This window comes from Oenanthe melanoleuca, chromosome 1, assembly GCF_029582105.1.
Source record: "Oenanthe melanoleuca isolate GR-GAL-2019-014 chromosome 1, OMel1.0, whole genome shotgun sequence".
Taxonomy (NCBI): Eukaryota; Metazoa; Chordata; class Aves; order Passeriformes; family Muscicapidae; genus Oenanthe; species Oenanthe melanoleuca.
Window position 1 is genome coordinate 21,769,105 of NC_079333.1, and position 23,372 is coordinate 21,792,476.

At 39.0% G+C, this 23,372-nt stretch overlaps 1 protein-coding gene across 20 annotated transcripts in view; it reads right to left on the reverse strand.

Annotated features, from left to right (window-relative positions):
- Nucleotides 1-23,372, reverse strand: part of ZBTB20 (zinc finger and BTB domain containing 20) — a 477,873-nt gene that overhangs the window by 294,081 nt on the left and 160,420 nt on the right. For all 20 annotated transcript variants that reach the window (XM_056496777.1, XM_056496890.1, XM_056496857.1 and 17 more), the window contains one exon: nt 21,621-21,696. In XM_056496777.1, coding sequence (XP_056352752.1) covers nt 21,621-21,674 — 54 coding nt within the window. In that variant the 5' untranslated portion in view covers nt 21,675-21,696. The remainder of the gene's footprint in view (nt 1-21,620; nt 21,697-23,372) is intronic.

Below are 23,372 nucleotides of genomic sequence, written 5' to 3' on the forward strand. Positions count from 1 at the left end.
ATATATCACAGAAGCAGCTCTACACTGCTGCTCTGAAACAACCACTTTCACTCTACAGAGGTTATCAAAAGCCCCAACTGAGCCAGGCTGAGCTCACCATCCTGCAAGGGTGAAAGGAGCACACAGAAGTCTCTTCTGTGCCAAGAGCCCTACACAGCAGGGAGAGAGATGTGGGCATTTCCCAAGCTGCTGCTGACAAGGTGTGCTCGGGAAGGAGTGGAGAGGCCTGCTGCAATTGCCTGGAAGCACGGAAAATGTTCTGGGGGATCTCCAGGACCCTGTGCTGTCAGGAAAAGCCAGCGCTGGGAACCTGATCCACATGCACGTGTTCCATGCTCACCATCAGCTTCAGAGAGCAGCTTTACCCCCAAAGTACCTCTGCAGCAGGAAAAGAGCATCCCCTTCCTTTTAAAGCTGGGGAATGTAGGCACAAGTATATTATTGACTTTTCCAAGGTTACTGAGCCAGACAGGAGCAGCCAGATCTTGGTCTGGTCTGCTGATCAGAGCCTTAATAACACCAAGCAATCCTCCCTCCAGCTTCAAGGCCACAACGTCTGCGGTTCAGTCTTTTCACAGAGGGCATAATCTGGGCCCTCTTAAGGATGTGCAAAACAGGAAAAAGCCTCTTGTTTGATCTTCTCAGGAAACCTTAGCCCTGAAGTAACCTTGAGGTAACAGAAATAATGAAAAACGTGATTATTCCTTGCAAGTTTAACACACGAGGTTTGAAGGTCATCAGAGTGTTTTTGTCTCTGAAGTGAAAACTGGTGTTTTTACACTATACTTTCAGCACAGTGATTTTAAATTATCTCTGCAAAGATGGATACAAGCAGTTTGTTTACCAGGTTAGGAACTGAGAAAAAAAAAAAAAGAAAAAGAGATTTAAAACTCTCCTTGGCTTAATTACCCTTAACATTTTATTCACTTAATTAAAAAAAAAAAAAAAAAAAAAAAAGCTTGGCTTTTTTAACAGCAGAGTCAACCCAACTGGAAAATTCACCTCCTACAAGAAATTTTGAAACGGAAAACTCCAGATAGCAACGTGCTAGAGAAATGCCTTCAGCTGCAGACAGAACTGTATTGTAATGAAATCTTGTATTTTGACTCCCCACCTCTCCTTCCCTCCAAAAGACAGGGAAAACTGTTGGATTTGAATACTGGTTTAGATCAACTATTTTTCCATGGGAAAGGCCACTACATAGGATACATACAGAATTATATGCCTGTAAATTTATTTTGCAGACTACCTGCACAAATAAATACATAAAAGAAATTATGATAAAGTAAAGAGAGTGTGACTATTTCTTTAAAATTATTTTTCCCTTCCCTAATGCATGTTACTAAGATATATAAGTAGTTTTAAATTAATTTCAGAAACGGGGATTACTGGAGATCACTAATATTTTTTTTCAAAACATACAAGAAGCAACAGCAATGCTGAAAATGGACTGGAGCTGTGAGGTTCTCATTCTGCATCTTCATGGCACTTTTCTGGGGCCCCAGTGATCTTCTGTAACCACTGGGAAATAGTGATTTTTATATCTCGAGATCAAAGGGGCAGGATCTGTTCTCCGAGGACACAAAGCCCTAATACACACTAAAACTAAATGCTCTTAAGTTGCTCACTGTAGGGAACTTGGAAAAGAGATTTTGTTTTGCACCATTTATAGTGCTCTGGAATCAAAAGATTTTACAAAAAAACAGAAAAACACATACATGAGTTGAGAGAACTGTCCCAGACCTCATCCTAAATTGACATTATATAGAAAAATAATAAAATGGACATAGATCTCTTTCATATCAAGCTTCCAGTTTTATTTGGTTCTATTTAGACACATATTTTGCTGTGGCAAACTGTATTCTCTCTGATCTCTTAGACAGTGGGTTTCATGCATTCTTGCACATATTTGAACTTTTGATCGTTTTCCAAAATTTCACTGCTAGTATCCTAGGCAGCCATCAGTGGGCAGTGATATGGGTCATTCTAGTTCAGAATTAAAAGGAGATGAGTGTGACTGATCCTTTTTCTCAAGGCCAAATCTTAGAACAAATCATCTGGAGAACTGCCAACAACTTCAATAAGACCAGAAATTGTCCCTACTGTTATCTAAAAAACTTCATGTGCTGTATGAGAAAATCAGGGTGCAAATTCTCCAGCCAGATTAGACTCATTCTCCTACAGACTAGGAAAAGGATAATAAGACAAAAGAGCAAAGGGAGGGACTGCAGACTTAACTGATGCCTATATGCTATTGCTCATCAAATTCCAAAATAGATGGAGGAAAAGCAGGGAAATGTGAGCAGCACTGCATCAATTCTTTCTCAGCAAAAGTGGAAATACTACCTTTCTCAGTATAATTAAGAACAGGTTTTATTATCTAAATAATGTATATTATATGTAAATATAATATACAAATACAAATTCACAGGGCTGTTCTTGTCTTAATCCTTTATGCTTTGCTCCCAGCAAAGAGTGAATGGAAGAAAATAAAGCTGGAAGAGAAACAACTTATGAAGTTTTTGTTTGTCTGTTTTTTTGTTGTTGGTTCTTTGTTTTGTTTTTGTCACAAAGTAACAGGACGAGGGGAAAAACCCATGCTTTTGTTCCCTTTTTTGAATTTCATGCTCTGGAAAGAGGTCAGAATGTCTACATAAGCATGCATGTGTATGTATGTATGTCAGATTTACTAGAATGGCAAGGAAGAAAATGAGGTGATCTCAAAAGAAGCCAAGAATCTGGGACTTTGAATTATCTGACTTCAATAGTGTTTCAAGGACTTGGAATGTGACAGATACTGGCATATTGTGTCTTGCTGTGAATGAGGGGTTGACTGAAGCTTTGCAGCATCTCTGTTCCCAAACAGGAGTACGCTCAGCTCATGAGGCACATCTGAAAGCTCGGGATGTGATGGGGCATTCTTGACCCCTCCCTTTCGAGCCTGCAGTGCTTACCCCAACAAATGCCTGGCCTTTTACTGACCTTTAATTTCATAATAGGCTCATGTTGACAAAACACTTCAAAATGAGATCAACACAGATAGGTAGCTTGTGCTGTGATAGAGAAAAGAGTTTTTCAAAAGCAGGGGAGCAGAAGAGATAAGCAGTAGTAGCATACATAATGGGAGTTACATGTTCAGCTGTTTGCATGTGGGGCTATCATCTTCAAGTACTGCATCACATTATTAAAGCATCTTTTTTTTTTCCTTTTTTTTTCCTCTAAAAGCCTATAAAACTTTGTGGTGTTTTTTTTCTCTTTTTATTTTTGGTGGGGCTTTTTGTTGGTGATGTTTTTTGAACTTCATTTTAACTAGTCCTACATTCCACTCAGTTCTATTAGGCAGCCACCTCCGAGTCGAAAGACAAAGGCAGATGGAAGGTGGAAAAAGTTTGAGAGGAGAACCAGAACCAAAGAATTTCAAATTTGAGCTTCAGACCTCATAAACATCCATTTTAGCAAAGTTACCTTGTCTCACTGCTCTTTAAATTTCAGGGCAAATACTTAGAGTGATAATTTAGCCACGGAATGTTTGTATTAAAGAGGGGCCTCCTGCTCTCAAGTTTCTATAGTTTACAACAAAGAGTTTATTAAACACAACTCTTTCTGTCTGACATTCAAATCCATCTCTGCAACACACTCTCCTCTGGATTTGTGCCACCGAATGAAATGCTTTGGAAAAACAAAATAAACCAAAACCCTGCTGTGGAAACAGGACAAATCTAGTTTCACATCCCCTGCAGAGAGAGAAACAAGACGGAAGTAAAAAGCACCAAATGGAGCTCATAAAGCTTCACTCTGATCTCAGCCTCCACGTTCTGGCAGAAAGAGCTACCTAAGAGATGTGATCTGCTTCAAGTGAGAACAGCCTCTGATTGCACAAAAATATATTGTCTGTGAACAATTACCCTGAACAAACTCTGAATAAGGGAAATCTGACTACAGAATAAGGGGAAATGTGGTGGGAGGCAGGCTAATTGTCCCCCTCCCTTGCCAAGACCTTATCTTGCACGCCAGCCATCTGTAGTAGCTGTGCCTGCAACTGCAGTTTTGTGGGCTACGCTGAACCTCCTTTCCACAAACTGAACCACAATGAGGTGCAATCAGTCTTGCCCATCAGACACCATCCACCATGGAAGGGAAGTGATTTGAGTGCTGTAAAAAAAACAGTTTCTCTCTTTATGTTCATATAATCACTGGCAGTTGGTCATACTCCTTATAACATTCCATGAAGCAGTGCCTAAGTGGAAGGGAACTCATCCTAACCCATAGGTGCTACGGGGAGTCAGTGGGGCTGGTATTAAAATTCACTGCTTCTTTCTCTTTCGGCATACCTACAAATAAAAAGAATTTATTTATTTAGAAGTCACTGGCCAAAATAGAAGCACATTCTGAACACTGTGAGTCCAACATGACAGAAGGAGAAAAATGCACACCTGAGTACAGGCTTTCTGCACTCCTGGATCCTGAAAATCTCTTTAATTACATTTTGAGGACAATCAGCAACTTAGAAAGCGAATGGTGGGTCAGGTCTCTTTTTCAGTTTTTTTTGTTTGTTTGTTTTCTACATTTATACAGAATCCAAGTGCACTTTGGCACACATACAGACAGAGAGTAAAGAAAAAGCACACGAGACACAGGGAGGCCACCTGGTGATCAACCGAGCGCTCACCTTGTTCGTAAAACTACTCTGAAATTCAGGTAGGAAACAGCTTTTTCTGCACAAGAGCACAGCAGAATGCTCTGCCCAAATATGGGAGTTTCTGTAACACAAAGCACTGCTGACAGCTTTCTTCTGAACCCCCTATGATCACATTCACTGCTGGGACTTTGAGTTGGCTTTATTAGTGTACTGGGCACTCTGCACATATTCATCACTGGGGTTTTACAGCAAGAACATCTCCCATGTCATATGACAGTCTCTGTTTTAGACTTACTCCTTCAGAAAGCAATGCTGTGCTGGTGTTTCTCCTTTTTTTGTTAATTAATTCATTTGAGACTATTCCTTAATTTTTCATTTTAATGCATTTTTTGCGGGGATTTATTAGTGACTTTTAAAGCTGAATAAAACTGTCACTGATATAAAGTCTTTGTTACCATATGTGTATGAAACTGTTTGCACTATATGTGCACACGTATGTATGTATATCTGCATGTGTATGCACAGATTAAAAAAAAACAAAACAAACCAAAACCCTTCCCAACTGCATCTTCCTCCCTCCTTCCTTCTCCATTCTGAGCAGGTTCCTGCTATCAACTGCTGGAGTGTGCTCACTCTACACCTAGAGCTATAATTATTTTGCTTTAATTTTACAAAACCTTTTGTTCCATTCCCACGAGCCCACCTGATCCTTATATTACACTTGCTCTATTAAAACACTCATGCAGAACAAAGCACAGTTGTACTGATTCATAAGTAACTCACCCCCCCACCCCCTCTTTTTCTTTCTACTAGGCTCATGCATCTTACCACAGTTTCATGACACTGTCCCTGATACCACTCCATGGTCCTATTTTTGCCTGTTTTTCCTTTCTTTCAAACCATTATTTTTATGTGCTTAGAGTCCAATTACACCATTGTGTGCTGCTGCTTTGAATTGCTGTTGTTCTCAGTCATTTTATGTTACGCTCTTTGGCACAACCAATACAGTGCAGAGGGTGTTATGGAATTTATTCATTGTAATCAGACTCTAGGATTCTATATTATTATTATTATTATTATTCATATAGTACAAGCACCAGGGCTAGCCCTACATTTTCTCATGGCAAGCCAAAGGCCATTTGAGGCCAGCCTCTGACACCGGCCTCCCCTGTCTGCAGAAAAAGGGCCCAGTGGCAGCTCAGATCAAGGTGATCACTATTATTTGGGCATGGCCTGCACAAACCATTAGTCCTTACAGAAGACCAAAGATACCAACAACACTTGTAAGAGGAGGTTCACAGAGGCACTGGTCATTTTAGACTTAAAAAAAACCAAACCAACCTCTCATAAATTATTGCTGAAAAATGGAAGGACAAAGTACAGCCTTTCAGTAAAGATGGGAATAATAAAAGGGCTGTTTCATCTTCTTGTCTAATACAACTTCCTTGAGCTGAGACAGCCTTCATTTTCTGGCTTATAAAGCACTAAGCATTTTGTTAGAACTAAGTAGCAGATAAATAATCATCAGCCAGAACAGGGCATGTGAAGGCAGTGCTAGCAAGGAGCAAATAAAGCTGAGTTCCTGGTAGACACCTTCTAAAGATGAAGAGCAGGACATTTTGCATGCTCTACTGAACATCAGAGGAGGTAGGTGAGCACAGACCAGGCAAAGGGGTGAGAGAAGGCGACAAGAGGAAGGAAAATGGGGTGTGTTTATGTTTTTCTGGGTGACGTGTAACAATGGTGAATACCAATGCTTTCTAGCAATTAAAGAGAATAACAGGAAAAAAAGGGGAATGTGGCAAGGCACAGAACAAACACATCTGTACAGGGTACAACTGAAAGTTGCAATTTTCCAAAGAATAACCATTCTGCACATTTTATGTAGCATGTCAAATCTATCAGATTTTTCTCTTATTAAATCATCATTCTACAGCAACAATCATTCTCTCAATCAATCCCCCGTGTTAACAACTCTTAGTAATGACTAACTTGGCAGGAACTGATGTTTACATATATTTTAAAGTCCTGAGCACTGTTCTGTATTTTTTGGATGTTAAATTTCCTTTACATTTTGTCTCTTATTTTTTAACCTGTTTTTAAAGGATGGATGCATTCAATCGGAAAATAAATTTTTGTGACACACACTCAGATTATGTTAGTTCAGGAAATTGGCAGTGGGATAAGAACAAAAGCATTCACCTCCTGATTGCTGATTCAAATCTAGCCCAAGTGAGATAGTCACAGAAGCTATAAGCCTCCCATGGTGGTTTTGTGATTGGAGATTATTTTTTATGAATCTCAATCCACTTTAGGCCAAGAAGCAGAGTCACAAATCCACTGCCTGAATGAGCATTAAGCGGCATCACTGCACACAGTAACAAGGGAGATGCCAAAAACCAAACTGGTTCTGGGGTCAAACCTCCAACCTTATCCTAGGAAACTATCATTAAAAAGCAGGGTATTTTGTTCCACACAAAGGTGGAGAGAAGGAAATGTATGTAGCTACCTACCAGACAGAAAATACCCCCTGCAGTCACATCAGCTGGTTGTTGCAACATTTACCTGAGGTGTAAGTACAGGTTGTGTTGTCACCCTGTATCACTTGAGAGCTGAGAGACAGAGAGGGCAGGAGGAGAGAATACTGCAATGGTTTTCTATCATAAACCCTGAAGAAGAAGCAGCAAGCTCATGCAGTCCTTATACCCTAAAATCAAAAAATCCTCAGAGCTACTGAATCATTGGTCACTATTTGGTCCATTTTTCCTGCTTAGATAAAAGGACACAAGTGAGGCATTTAATTTTGCAGAAGACCAAACCCATGGAGGGCTGTGTTGCACTTTTTATTTTATTTGGGACACAACTGATTCACACATCTATTAGCAAAGCCATTTCCCTAAACAAACATCCTATAGCACACAACAACATAGCAATGCTCCAGCATATTTCCCATGGCTCCTCCTTTTAGGGAGCATGAATCATTAAAATCACTTGGGAATTAGCTATTCCTGCTTCCTCCCTTAGATACACTTGCTAACCTGAGAGAGGCAAAGATCTCAGGACTCACGAGCAGATTTAAGTTTTCCTGTGCTGAAATAGAGCCAATGCAGATTCTACCTTCATATCTGTACTCAGGTGCCTCTCTGTTATGTTTCATTTCACATTTGTGATGTATTTCATAGAAACAGGAAAAATGCACAGCTGACACACCATGTTTGCATGCAACTTGGAATTGTTCTTCAGTGGCTGTTGCTTGGACGTGCACTTGACTGTTCAAAGGGAAGTGGGATGAGAAAAAGAGCTGCCTTTTAAATGGCCAAGTATTGCTAATTTTACATTGGGAATTTCAGAAGCAAGTAATTCAGGGTTTTCAGAGACATTACTGAAAGTATCCATGTACACAGCTAGAAAAAGCTGATGGGAAGGTTCCCCATCTTCTCCTTCCCTTGTTCTTCATTATTTTTTTTTCTTTTCCCTTTTTGGCAAGAAGAAAAAGGAAGACACTGACAAATAGAAAAAAAGGGGAAAAAAAAGTATTGATTTAATGATTTCTGTCCAAAATAAAGTTTTTGAGAAGGAGTAGCCTTACAGATTGTAAAGTACAGCTGTAAATACATACACATGTAAATGCTGCTATTACATAAAGTTCCAGTAAAATGTATAAAAATTCTAAATACACCTAAGCAGATAGACTAAGTACAGTTAAAAAATCAGCAGCTAGAAGAAGCTGGAGGAAGCAGACAAACAATAGGAAAACTATTAAGAATTTGAAAAAAAAAAATCACATCTTTTATATGAATTTAAACTTAGGATGTGACACAGAAAATGTTGATTTAATTTAGGGGTCGTAAAGTTAATAATGCTGTTTCACTGGCAGAGAAATCAAATACACATTGCATCTTCCTAAACCTTTTAAATTGTTTTGAGTATGTTTTGGGAAAGCTCTGGAATGATCTAACTTGTCAAGGGAACCTGAATCTAAGTGAAAGCCAGTGTTCAGTATGTGACTCAAAATCATGAATTACGAGATGCATTAGTCCAGCAGAGCAAGGAACCACTATTTTAGGGAACATAAAAGGAAATAATTTTCAGAATATGCAGTACACAACTTCAGCTCTCATTTTACATGAGTATTTATGGACACTGACTACAGTTCAGGAAAGCCCTTGTGGACTTGCTCAGTGTTTTCAGGAAAGCTGAAAGCACCAGGAATCAGAGAGAGCTCATATCTAAGTCTGCTTCTTTGTGCCTTACCTATTGTGAGGAAAAATGCAGCACTAGGCAAGCTCAGGTGCCAGAGCTGCACAGAGATCCACATTGATATGCTGAGCACTGTGATGATGTGCTGTGCCCCAGTGTGCTTCTCAAACTGATTTTAGTGATTGATCATTTTGATCTGTGATTCTGACCCTTGGAATTCCTAGTCTCTGTGGAAGGTCAGATTGTTAGTCAGAGCTGATTTAACTTGATAGGTGGCACGTTGGGCTTCAAGCATTGGCATTTAACCAATGCCTTCAGTGGCAGCACATGGGCTGGAACCAGATCATCACCTTGTACCAAGTGACCTGCAAGCTGGGAGCCTTTACCAAGAGTCAGAGGACACAAACTTTTACTGTGACATTCCCATGACAACATATTCACCAGTATGGAGAACAACACAACAGTAAATAAAACCTGTTCAGCTATTTTCTTCTTCCTCTTCTGAGGAAGAAGTCTCAGGTGAAGAAAGACTACCTCAAGTGAAGATGCCATCACTTTTACATGCCAGATTTCGCCTTGACATGGTATGTGAACCTACAGCAAGATTTGAATTTTACAATTAGCTTCACATGCTCCAATTAGTTTCTCAAGCTGCACAGAAAGCAGAGGAAGCTCAATAGTAAGACAAGAGTGAGCTTTTGAAAAAACATTATAGGGAATAATTGTGCTCTGGAGAATTTATTTATTTACTAATGCAAACAGTACACACTGAGATAACATCTGGCAGTGTTTATTACAATGAAACCCAATCAATACTTCTGTCTACTACAATATCTGTCCACAAAATAGTCATTCCTCCTGGCATCCACAAGAAATACTCAACTATCTATTAAAGTAGCCTTTGTCAGCAAAAACAGAGGTTGACACCCTAATTCTTCTTTTAGAAAGAATTAGATTTACCTAGATACAAGAATGATAGTGGAAAACAGAAGAGAGAAATGAAATTTCAAACCTATGAAATGTTTTGGGTTGGAAGCGACCTTCAGGATGATATTGTTCCATCTTATTCCCCATGCCACAGGGAGTGATGCTTTCCACTAAAGCAGGTTGCTCAAAGCCCTGTCCAGCCTGACCTTAAATACTGCCAGGGATGAGGCATCCACAACTTCTCTGAACAACATCCTTAAAAAATTTCAAAAAGCAACAGTCTCAGATCTTTTTTCTTGTGCCTCAGGGGAGCATCCTGGTGGATGGGAAGTTGAACCTGAGTCAGCAGTGCCCTGGAGCCAGGAGGGCCAACCCTGTCCTGGGGGCATCAGGCACAGCATCACAGCCAGGCAAGGGAGGGGATTGTCCTGCTCTGCTCTGAGCTGGGGCAGCCTCACCTTGAATATTGTGTATAGTTTTGGTCACAACACAGAAAGGATATAAAGCTATTAGAGTGTCCAAAGTAGGGTAATGAAGATGGAGAAGGGCCTTGAGGGGGAGCCGTGTGAGGAGGGGCTGGGGGCACTTGGTCTGTTCAGCCTGGAGGAGACTGAGGGGAGAGCTCAGTGCAGTTACAGCTTCTTGTGAGGGTGAGAGCAGGGGCACTGATCTCTGCAGTGATCAGTGACAGGAATTGAGGGAGTGGCCTGAAGTTGTGTCAGTGGACATTTAGGAGAAGTATTAGGAAAAAGGTTCCTCACACAGGGATTGGCTGGGCACTGGAACAGGCTCCCCAGGGAAGTAGTCACAGCACCAAGCCTGGCAGTGTTCAAGAAGCATTTGGGCAATGGTTTTGGACACATGGTGTGTCTTGGAGTGTCCTGTGCAGGATCAGGAGTTGAACTGGATGATCCTTGTGGGTCCCTTCCAACTCAGGACAGTCTATGATTCTATGAGTACTTTTGCTAGTGAACTGCTAGGCCTTTTGAGGCATTTTAAAGCTGTAAGTAAAGGGAAAAAATTTGACTTCTCGTTTCCTTTTGAAGTCAGGATTCAAAAAGAAGTGTTACTGAACCTTTCCACATAATTAAAAATCCAAAAATAAATTTGTTTTGAAAGTTCTGTGTATTAGAATTTCCAAGTAAGCCCTTTCATTTTTTGCTATTTCTGTATTTGCATTATTGCACATCACTGTAGAAAAACAAGTGGTGTTTCATGCAATGAAAAAAGTCACTGAGCATTAGCTTAGTTCTTACTGAACTTTCAACTTTCTGAAATTTAAGTGCCTCTTGCAGTCTAACAAACAGATTGACGTGCACTAAGATATGCATTACTACTTACTTATCACAAAATTAAGCAAAAAATAACAAAGCCACACAAAAAAATCAATACTATTATTTTCCCTCCTCACAATTTTAATTGCTATAATTTTGCTTTTGTTGAAACAGTCATTTCCAAAGAAAAATTATATGTCTGATTAATGTGACTATACATAAAATAAATGTACATTTGCCCCCGTTTAATTTCACATTTTGCTGGCTCATTGTTCAAGGCATTTCTGTTTGTACAGGACCTAGAGGTGAAACAAGACCTTCTGTGCTACAGCCAAGAGGCACAGGCTATGTTCAGAAGTTATTGTATGTTACCTTTTTCCCATAAAAACTTCACTTTGACAAGATAATTGGGATTGTAGTTAAGAAATGGGGAGAGCTGGGAGAAGAGGGGACACAATTTCTTCTCATTTTTCCTGGTCTAGATGCAGAGGAGAGCACATTTTCATTTAGACTGGTACACTGAGCAGCCACTAAATACCATTATATGATGCCTGTTTCTATGATTTGTGTTTGGTAAGATTTGCACTAGGATTTCTTCTTAAGCTTCTTACAATTTCTTGCCCTCCACACCAATAATATCTTACTAGAACCTAAAAGTCCTAATGACATGGCCATTAAGAATGAAGAAGAAGGGGAAGAATTATAACAATAATGCTATATTGGCAAAGTGGTGAAAGAAAACAAAGCCAGACCTTCCAAGCACTGGAACTGGTGAAAATCCCACTAACAGAGTCCCTATTTAAAGGGCAACAGTACCACCCCAACTGCTATCCATTTAGTCACATGAATTTGTGCTACACTTGCAAACACACAGGATATTTGATCTAGCTTTAAGTGAGGAGATTGAGATTTCAAAAGTGCAGAACAGGCTCCATTTCTATATTTAAAGAAACACAGGGAAAATGCAGACTGGGTTCTGAAAGCTCTCAACACAGAGCAAGATCAGCACAGGAGTTTCCACTTGCGTATCAGTGATGCAGAGGAATAAAAAGCCACATTGAGACTGAGACTGGGACTTTTACACCGGATTCAGGGCAAGCAAGAGGCAGCCCCAGTTCAGCGAAGAACTGGTTTGTCTGAACTGTATATGAAATTTTCCAGTTCCTCATCAACTCCACAAACTGAACAACTGTTCTGTAAGTCGGTTTTAAAATTGAGCTAGGTAAAATAGGGGAAAGGAATAATTTCTGACCAATATAGTCTTGTAACCTTTCATAAAAGAACTCCAAACCACCTGAAAACAGGAATAAATCCAAATTAAACCTTCATTTAACCCCTACTGGGCACAAACATGCATGTGACAAATTTTATGTCACTTTGGTATTAAAACAGGATAAATCTAGTTGTATCAAGAAAAAAAAAGGGGGGGGACTCTCTAAAGAAAGCAGGATGTATTTATTTTACCACCTTTTTAACCAAAAGGTAAAACCTTTTCCTCTCCATCAATTAAGGCAAGCCCTGCATTTCCATCAGGACATCAGCCAGAGCAGTTGGAAAAGATGAAGACATAAATGCATCAGACAGACCATAACCCAAGCCATGTAAAGGCCCAGCTCAAGCACATATGTTTGCAATGATTCCTGTCTCCACTGAAAGGAATGTGGAAGAACCCCAGGGATGTTTTTTGGGCCAGGACTTCCTTCTTTATCTGTAAAAGAAGTGATCAGAAAATGGAGGCACTTCATCCAGAAATGGTGTGCCAAGATCTGGCATGGAGCACAGGTGATAATTATGTTTGCATAACCTCTCTGGGCACTACAAAGAACACTGGCTTTTTCACATCACTTACCTGCAGCCCTGAACTTCACCCAGTTCTACAGCCCTGAGCTGCTGGCTCTAGGGAGCAGCAGAGGGGAATTACAAAGTCCTATCCCACTCAGTGGGACCAAGCACTGGCAGCAGTAGAAGTAAGACTTAAGTGTTTCATAACATGGATATTCAGGCTTCCCACATTGTCAAAAAAGAAAAAGCAGGGAGAAAAGCCTATCAAACTTTCTAAACTTCCACCAGGGCACCCATGATTAATCATAACACAGCTTTGAGAATTAGTTCTGCATTAAATAAATAAATTCTATTTTGTTATACAGTATATTTCTTTTACAAGAAATAGAAGCATAAGGATCTTAAAGAATATCTACTATATGGTATAGATACATTCTAAACATTATGACAATGATAGTGTAAGATATTTTTAGAAATTAAATGCTTTTAAATGTAATTAAATAATAATGAAGACAATCACATAGAAAACTGTGCCACTGACAGTCTCATAATGAAGGGACATCAAAATTGTTTTCCACCATTCTAAGGCAGAGGAAATTTCTGCCTATCTCATATTGATGAAAGGCAAATTCTATAAGGGGATAGAAAATGCACTTATTAAAAAGTAAAATGTACCTAGCTAATTTGGAATTCTTTAGGACATGAATGGATTGCAGTAAGGACAAATATCTTGCTGGTAAGAAATCCTGTGGAAGAATCACCAAGTGTTTACTCTGGTTTCCTCTAGGCTGAATATCATCCAACAAGATGCTTCCCTTTGCCCTTAATACATCCCAAGTACTAGACAAAGCCCCTAACTCTGGGGTTTGAATTCCACTTGGAGTCCTGCATCTAAATGTTACTGCATCTAGCTTTGGACCTGGTAGCACAGTGTCCCCTCTCACCACCTATTTCCATATTTTTGCAATAGTACAAGATTTACATGTGAGAAAATAATGATGTTTTGAGCATCACAGAAGTTCAGGGACTATCTGAATGCAAACCTTTGGTTCAATACCAGTCCAAAAATATATCTATTTATATCTTTTATAGATTACAATCATAACTATTAGTTGGTAATTACCTTCCTACACTAAGAATTTTCCTGAACTCTTGCCAAAGGACAGTTCCCTGGACAGGGCAGGAAAATACTTGAGGTGACCATGACTGGTATCCTATGAAATGAAATCTTTGCTAGACATCTAGGGCTGAATGTTCTCTTCAGTGCCATTCTGGAGCCACAAGTATCAGCACATAGGCACGAGAACACCACAGCATAATGAAGTGAACAAGAGTTTGCCATGATAAATGTGTTCTTGAATGGCCAGCATGATCAGAGGAAGGGTACCTGTAGCTGTAAAGGAGCAGTATTTTCCAAGCCACAGACACACACAAAGAAGCTGAGAAGTAGTAATACACCAATTTCTGATACAGGAAGAAACCACAAATGGGATCATTTCTGGAGTGATATCACACGGCCAAGAGGCACCAAGACAAATTAAATAGCATTGAAGCCCTGACAAAAGTAAAAAGAATAATCCTTTCCTTCCTGCAGGACTTAAACAGTTATGAGGAATCAAAACTTTTACATTCAGGTGCCATCCATGAGCATCACTACCTGTAGCAACCTTGCCTATTGACTCAGGGATTTTTAACTTCTAATCATGCTATACTTCCAGTCGAGTTGATAAACTAATTTAATTCTGTACCCTCCTGGTCACCTGGTTCCTGGTTCCTGGGTCCCTCAGCATCCTCTCTCTGCATTCCTCAGGCTTTTGTGATGCCCTGACCGCTGGAATTTCCCTCTGGTTGCTAACAACATGCAGGCTAAAGCTGCAGCAATGCACTCAATTCACCTCAAAGGATGATCATTTTAGAGCTGTTTGCTTCAGTAATCCAGTATCACTTGTTCTGGAGAAGTGACAGCCACTCAGACATAAGAAGGTTAGTTGTGTATTAAAACAGGGCAACAGACATGACAAAACAGATTATCCTCTTCACTTGAAACCCTAATGAATGGAAAAAGGAACTGTGAAGAGACAAGAATTCATCTGTCTCTGACTCCAATTCTTCCACTGATGGTCTGATCTTACAAACTCTATACATAGGAATTGTGCCACTACACCCCACCTAAATGAACTGGGGCTGCATGATCATGATCTAATGTGGTTTGTATTCAGAGAGGACATGCAGTGATCTGCTGTCATTGCTGTTGAGAAATGTACACCTTATTCTTGAAAAGCTTCTGCTGGTAAGAGTCACAAGATTCTTGATTACTTGTTGCAAATCTTGGAAGAAATGAAGTAACATTCTTCCATTCTACAAAGTATTTTAATTATTCAAAATTTCAATATGAACACTGTATGAACTAGAATGAAACTTCTAAGGAAATATGATGAAAAAAACAATCTGCCAAAGAAAGCAACAGGTTCAAAAAAATTGTTAATGCAGGTTTTGACTCAGAGATGCCTTCAGTTATTGCTGACACTAAAACATTTTGCACAGTCAAATACTTCTTTTTGGTTATTATTTAGAAATAAACAAATAAAAATTCTGATCTCTTTTATGCCAGTGGAAACTGTTAAAAACAACAGACCAATTTTGGCACAACAGATTAAAAACTCTTCCTAATCTATTATCTAGATACTTCAGGGGCAGTGGCAGGAAAGAGGGCAGTAAGAAGGAGATCCTCTATAGTAAAATTCAGAGTTAGACAATTTAGCCTAGTGAAGAAAACAGACCAGAAAATTTGGGTAACTTACATTCATCAGACTGCCCTACATCAGACTCTGGAATTTGAAATGATTCAGCAAGAGTGTCCTCAGGGACACTGATGTAAATATAGAGCAACCACAATGCCTTTCTCTGGAGTCCCTCCCATTACACACTGGGTTAGCTAAACAATTTCATTTAAGATAGAACAAAATAGGAGTACTTCAGAAAAGGCCAGGTCTGTGCTGCTTTTTTTCCTTTCATAGTTTATCTAATGACATCTCTGGTCTGAGATAACTTTCCTTGCTCAATAATATTTACTCTTTATTTTATCTTGAGTAGCAAATGCTTTGATAAATGGAGTGAAAGGTTTTCCACTTTCACCATAACATCTTCAGGTGCTGAAATGCTGAACTGTTTTACTGCAACTTGCTACAGCAGTGCTACACAGGGAATCAATGCTTATATTCCCATGCCTTTTTAACATGAGTGAATCACAGCCCATACTCCTTTATATACTAAAACAACCACACACCAGAGAGCCATTTTCCTATCCCCATCTATTCTGGCCACTGTTCTGAAAAAACAAGAGCTGCCATCTATGAAAAAAGTCATAATTCTACCCATCTGTACTCTACAGCTGATGCCCTTAACCTCCAGACCTACATCATACAAACAAAGCCTCACACAACCCCTCTACCTCCCCAAAAAAACCCTTAAACATTTATAAGAAAGCAAAAAAAAACAAAAAACAAAACAAAACAAAAACCCCACAAGAGACTTAAAAGTAATTCCCAACTGCTTTTTTTGTGCTAAGTTGTGAATGAGACTGATTAAAACCAACCTGAGAACTAAGAAAATTTTCTTAGTTCTTGGCCAACTGCATTTTGAGATTTGCAGTTTCATTAAGTGACAACATCTTTCTAGGATGTTTGCATAAAAATTCAGAAAACAGAGGCAATCAGAAGAAAAGAGAGACAATTACAAAGCTCTTAATCTCCTGAGACATTTACCTTTTTGTAGCAGCTTTACTCCAGCCTCATTACATATTGGCTCTGATCATCAATCCTATTTGCAACTTTCAACTGTCTCCATGCTCTTTATCAGAGGAGCTTGTAACAGGCAATACCTGGAGTGTCTCCATTAATCCAAATTTTAAAAACCAGTAACTGAAACAAATCAGTATTTGGGCACTGACTGGAAAGGAACCCTGCAGACTCACCAGGACTGAAAATTTCTGTGTCTATACGACTCCCTCCTCTGTCCTTCTCTAAAAATGAAGAGTCAAAGCAAAATGCTGGCAGCCCAATGAAATCTTTGAAGACACAGTGTGCTTTCCAGTTATGAGAGGATGGAAAAATGAAAACCCTGGAGATCTTTCGGGAACATTAGGCATTATTAATCAGGAATGTACTCGCCACATACCAACATTCCCAAATGGTACACTGAGTCAGATAAATGCCAGGGAGTAACAAAAGCCATCCAGTTCGGTCTTCTGCCTTATGGGAAACAACAGCACACTCTGGGAAGTGGTTTTCAAGCTATTCCTTAAAAAAGAAGCCTCTCCTGCTTCCATAGTACCTATAGGTTGTGTGTTCCAGCACTTTATAACCCATACAGTCAGAACATGGCTACTAATATCTAACTCGGTAATTTTCACTGCTTGTTGAACTGATTTCTTTAGGTCTTTTCTCCCAGTGGACATGAAGAACAATTAATCACTGTGCTCTTGATTATACATTTTCACTCACTAGATTTTTTAATTTTTTTTTTAGTATATTCTGCGTACGGTGCAACAAAAGCAACACTTTCAGAAGTATATAATGCCAGGTAGATCTCCTACATATCCCCTTGCCCCTGGGCCAGATAAAAATCAACCAGCTTCAGCTTTCTCCACAATTTTAACTCTAGGACAGTTACTGCCTTGATAAACATTTTTGGCCTCTCCACATTTCCACTGGGGTTCCACAGGCAGAAATCAGGGCAGAATTTATCCCCATGAGTTTCTGGATTAATGCCTTGGTAAAGGAAGGGGAAAAGGCAAAATTAATTCTCTTTGTTAATGCGTTAACGCTATTCCTTGGGGATAGTTGGCCCCAAGACATTGATCTTTGTTCAAAGCAAGCACACTTCCATACTCATTTCACATTTGCAGCACAGCTTCTACAAGCCAACAAATGCATCCCAAAAAAAGGCTTAAACTCATGAGAGTCTACATTTTGTCAGAGGACCAGGAACTTGGAATGGACTTAAAGCCCATCTTAGACCTGAAATTCTAACTAAACAGCAAGTTATAGGAGGAAAGAACAGGTCTCAAAACCCATCAAGAATTGTGAGGATGCTTGCACTCTAAAGAACAGGGTAGTGCACACAGTGCTTGTTTGTTGCTTCAAAGCTCTTCCTTCCTCTAAAAGCAGTGCTGTGATGGACAAAGGCCTCCCCAGCCCTGACATGCTGACGCTACACATGCAGCCTGCACTCGGGGACGCCAGCTTACTGTGTCACTTTGGCTCTTCCTTTCCTTATGCCTGCAAGCTCAATTGAACTTCTGAAAATTCAAACTGTCTTCTGTCTGTTTCATACATCATCAGCAAACAATCACTAGACAAAACGAATTTGCTCTCTGTAATTTGGAGGTTACACAAATGCCTCTACTGTATAATGAAAAAAAAAAAAAACCCAAAAAAAACCGAATAAAGTTTGGTATGCAAGGTTAATTCAGCTTGGAGGAAAGTAGCAAAGAAATAGAGAGAGAACATGAACAATAAAATACTCAGAAGTGGGGAGAGTGACATAAGAGATACTTCTAAATTGGAGTTGGCCTTGCTCCTTTTGAGTGATGGGATTAAACAAAGGCCCAAGCAAGTTGTGAAAGATCACCCCCAAGAGTGGCTTGTATCACCGTTCCTCATGATTTGTCTACACAACGTACTTATTAAAAATAACAATGGTTACTGTTTATCCCCTAAGAGCTCTGCAAACACAAACTCACAAATTCAGAAATGTTCACAGAGCTGTATCAGTTTGAACCAGATTGAAATAATGATCTGCTGAACGAGGCACAGTGAGGTTAAATGACTCGTCCAATGCCACTCATTGATCCATTATCCATAATGACTAGAACACTGGATCTCTTGGTCACTGATCAGATGAGGCTGTGTGAAGCTGAAACCTTGAGAAACCAACCTCTTTTTTTAAAAAAAATAACGCCATAAACTCTTTATTGGCCTCAGCCCATGGCAACATAACTAAAACTATTGCTTTGAAAGCACATCTTTTTCTACCACACACAGTATGTGTGCTGTCATTGTCTCGTTCCAAAATCATGCACATACTGAGTGTGAGCAGAGGTACGTTCTCATGCTTGACTTAATCCTATTAGGGGCTAATTACAAACAGCAAAGTACTAAACCACAACCTTTGAGTATTTGAGTAGTCCCATTGACCTCAACAGATCTGCTTGCCTATCAGCCCACATAACTTTAGTTCAGAGAACCCAACAAAACAAGAATCCAGCCCACAGATCTTCTGCATTAGGAGAATATCTGTACCACATTCAGCAAGTAGAGTTTTTCATGCAACTGTCTGACAGATGTTCAGGTGATGTTTATCTTACTGTTTCTTCTAATGCCACGTACCAAGTATTTTTTATTAGACAAAATTTTGCTCATCTTATATTAATCACTCAATTTAGAGACATTCCTACATTAAAGCAATATTTCCACACTTTAATTAAAGAAATAAATTACAAAACTACAAAGAGAAAAGGATATAGCTTGCCTTTTCTCTTTGCTGTTTCTGGGTTAATACAGGAAAGCCCAAATGCCAAGTTCACCTTGTTAAGGATCTTACAATTAGAAACCCGATTACAGCAAACACACAGGAAACAAAAGAAATCCTTAAAGCATACCCTCCTCTATAAAAAGTGCCACTATTTTTATTGGGTCAAGCAACTACTTACATGGACACAAGGTATAGCAAGAACTACATCCTCATTTTACAGGATATATGTGCTTATGTAAAACTTTCCTCACCTTGTTTTCCTGTATTCCAGAGACAGCCTGTGTCGAGGCTACAGAATTTACAAGCAGCTACAAATTTAAAAGTGGGGGGTTGTGGGTTTTTTCTTGTTGTTATTGTAGTTTCTTTTGTTAGTTTGTTTGTGGTTTTTTAAAATTACTAGCACAAGAAACGCAAGGATTAAAAATATGGCCCTTTACTTCTCAGAATGGAAAGAAGACCTAGGCAGAACAGTCTTAGGAGTCACAATCCCACACTCCATTGCCAGTTTGACCACTGATTTACTTGTACCTTGAGAAAGCTGCTCAACATCTCTGTGTGGATGCACTTGACACTTGATAAAAAAGGTAACCAAAAATATTTCCTAAACATGAGTTTTACAGTTGTGTATTTATGTCCCCTTCAAAATCTAGATTCTCACATAATAAAAAAATGCTCATCTCAGCCAGAACCAATTGCTACTCTTATTTTGTCTTGGGCTGTCCATGCAGGTCTTAGTGACCATCTGGATCCTAAGGATTCAAAGAACTTGCCTTTAATTCACTCTTATGCTGCTGCTGCATTTTGGAAAGAGAATTACTCCTGCTTTCCAGCAAAATTTTTCCTGGTTGTTCACACTAAATTGCAAGACAAGCATGACATTTGGTACTAACAGATTCAGAAGAGTTCCCCCATTTTTCCCTGAACACCTCCCTTTAAATTTCTGCTGGACCCAGCAAATCCACGAGTATTTTCAATTTGCCTCACCAGTGTAATTGCAAGGTTAACCTCTGGTGGCCAAGGAAGCTGCTCACATTCAGCAATGAAGAGCAGAAAATGTTAAATACCATTCACTGGCCACAGCCTGCAGTTAATACACAATATTTAAACAACACAATGGCATGGCCCTTGCCAGTAATGTAAAAACACAGTGGAGTAGAGCCAGAATGGCACAATCTGCCTGTCTGAGTCATGCTTGGCGCTGTGTGCTGGAGGGGCAGGCTTTAGCTGCCCACAGTGGAACTGTACCCTCCAGCTAGTTTACAATAAAACATTAAAATATATTAAAAAAGGGTGGTGGTGGGTGGTGGTAAAGGCATGATAAATCCCCTCTAATAGTTAAAATATTTCAAAAGTGGAGTACAAAAGTACCACTTCGGAAGAAGGCTCTGGATTTCATTACAGACTGCACATTTTGATCTTAAACAAGAAAAAACCTGTCTTTGCTTTGTAATATTCCACAGCTTTGTACTGTTCAACTGAAAACGATATTTTCCCTTCTTTCTACAAGCTTCTGGATTTTTTTCATATATTGTTTCATTTGGTTAAGAATATCTGAATCTGCTATATTTTCCAATCTTCTTTTGCATGCCTGTTGTTCAGTCACTGAAGCTCCAAATCTTAATTATTAACCCAAATACATTCAATAAACAGATTCTAAATAAAGGTAGATCAGAGTGATGTGCAATCTGACTTGCACTTATGGAATAACTATGCTCTTAGAAAAAGACTCTTTTCTTGCTGAGACATAGATGTTATTTTGACTGTCTTGTTGTGCTACAGCAGAGATGAATTAGGCATTTCTGCCTTCATCTGCACCCTAAAGAAGCTGAAGTCCCCTGTGATGTCATCAGAAAGTTGTTTGTTTTTTTCTCATACAGAGCAGAAGAATTTGTTACGACATCATGAGAAGAGAATAAACTGTATTTTTTGCTATAAGGAATCTTCTGCTATTTTCTGTTATCTCGGCCACCAATGTGCAGAAATCCTCACTGACAAAGCAACAGCAACTGTAAGTCAACAGAGATGCACAGTATTCCTAATACTATTCAAAACAAAGCACCAAAGAATGATCTATTCAGGGCTCTGAAATTAAAGATCTGCAAGATGTAAGTTCCTTTTTAATTTTTAAATAAAACATCCTTTGAACTTCTAAATCCCATTCAAGGGGACTCTGACCTTTATCCAAGACCAGCTACTGTGCTAACACTTTGGATGCATATAGAAGAAAAATACGGACAAAAGGTACCAGAAAAGCTTTTACTTACAGGAATGCAGTGTGGCTTAATCTTTTTGTTTTTAAGGTGCAGTGATTTCAGCATCTACAATGTAACTTCAGGCAGTCTGAAAAGAAACAGGTTAAAATCTCTTTCAGTTATAATTGGTATTTCAGATTTAATTAAAAATTAAACTTTCATAATGTTTCACCATCCAAAGCAATGCATTATCAGTCAAGCGTAGCCTTTTTTTTTTGTTAAAAGAAGCTCTTCCCAGAGTAGTTTGCAATGAAAGAAAAAGGGAAAAAGGCAATTGAGAGTAGCAAAATGTATTTCTTCAGCAAAAGATCTCTGAATAATTTGGAAAGAAGCCTTCTGCCACTTAATTTTAACAATCAACCTTATACTAATTAAAAAAAAAAACAAAAAAACAAAAAAACCACAATTAAAAAAGACAGAAAAACACCACCACATACCAAAGACTGTGAGGATAAAAATGTTAATTTCAGCAAAACAAGGACATTGCTAGGACCAGAACATACGCACCAAAAGGGAAAATATGGTTTTACATAATGCCAGCCAACAACATTTTTTACAAATTCGTTCTACAGCATGCAGCACTTTCAGACTGTTGCATGGAAGAGGAGAGAAAGACAAGTTCAAAAGGAGGAAAGCTGTTTTTAAAGTTTATAAGGCAAAAGGTCCCTTGCAACCTTTTGTTAAGGGATATGAAATAGCTCTTCTATAAAACTGCATGGTTTCTTATCGTGTAAAATAAATGTCACATTACTGTGCAAAACAGATGATTAAGAAGTGGTAGCTGTAGACACAGCATTTGAACAGATGCAAAATTTTTTTTTTCCAAAATGGAGTTGAAATAGTTGGAATGACAATAAAACTCCAGGGGTTGTACCATAAATATGAATTTAAATGTTAGACCGGAGTTTAAAACCTGTGGTTTTAATTATATCTAATTATAAAGGCTCCAAAACCAGAAGAAATGAGAAAAACAAAAAAATATTAATAATAAATTAAAACAATTTTGCAATAACTTGTCAGGATTTGGCCTAGTAATAAAAAACCATACAGCAATATACAAAGACACATACAATGTACCAATGACTCATTAAAGGAACAAATCAAAACTTCATTAAATTTTATTTTTAAAAGGTGACAGCAGAACTCGCCTAATTTACCCGATTCAAAGTTAAAGCTGTTCTCCTCACCAGCAGCACACTCACAGAGATGGTCAAATAAATCCCGGATGCAAACCCAATGCTGTTTTTAAATGTACCACAGGCTGGGAGCAATTCCTAAGTGTAATTTTACTTTGTTCTCCCATAAGTAAAAATCTAATTCCTCAGACATCAGTGTTATATGAGACTTCTCAATCCATCCTCGTGGACGTTTAAAATAAAACACACTGTATCAGACAATACACTGTCACACAAACATATTTATACACACACCAATAGCACAAACAAAAATGAGCTCACAAACTTATTTGAAGGTTTAAGGTTTCCACTCTGTCAAGATCAGAGGTATTGGAGAGCAGGAGGCAAGGCAGCAAGCATGGAAGGGGACAGCACAGGAAGAATCAGAAACAATTCTTGAGCATTTGAATGAAGAGCCCTCTGATAGGGGCACTAGGATGATGCTGCCACAAGATAACATTTATACGCTTGGATGAAATTTTTCCTGAAGGAACATCTGACACACATGTTCCTCTTCCTTTAGACAACCCTATATCAAACAACTTTCCTACTTTCTCCTGATTGACATCTAATAAGGTAGACAAACAGT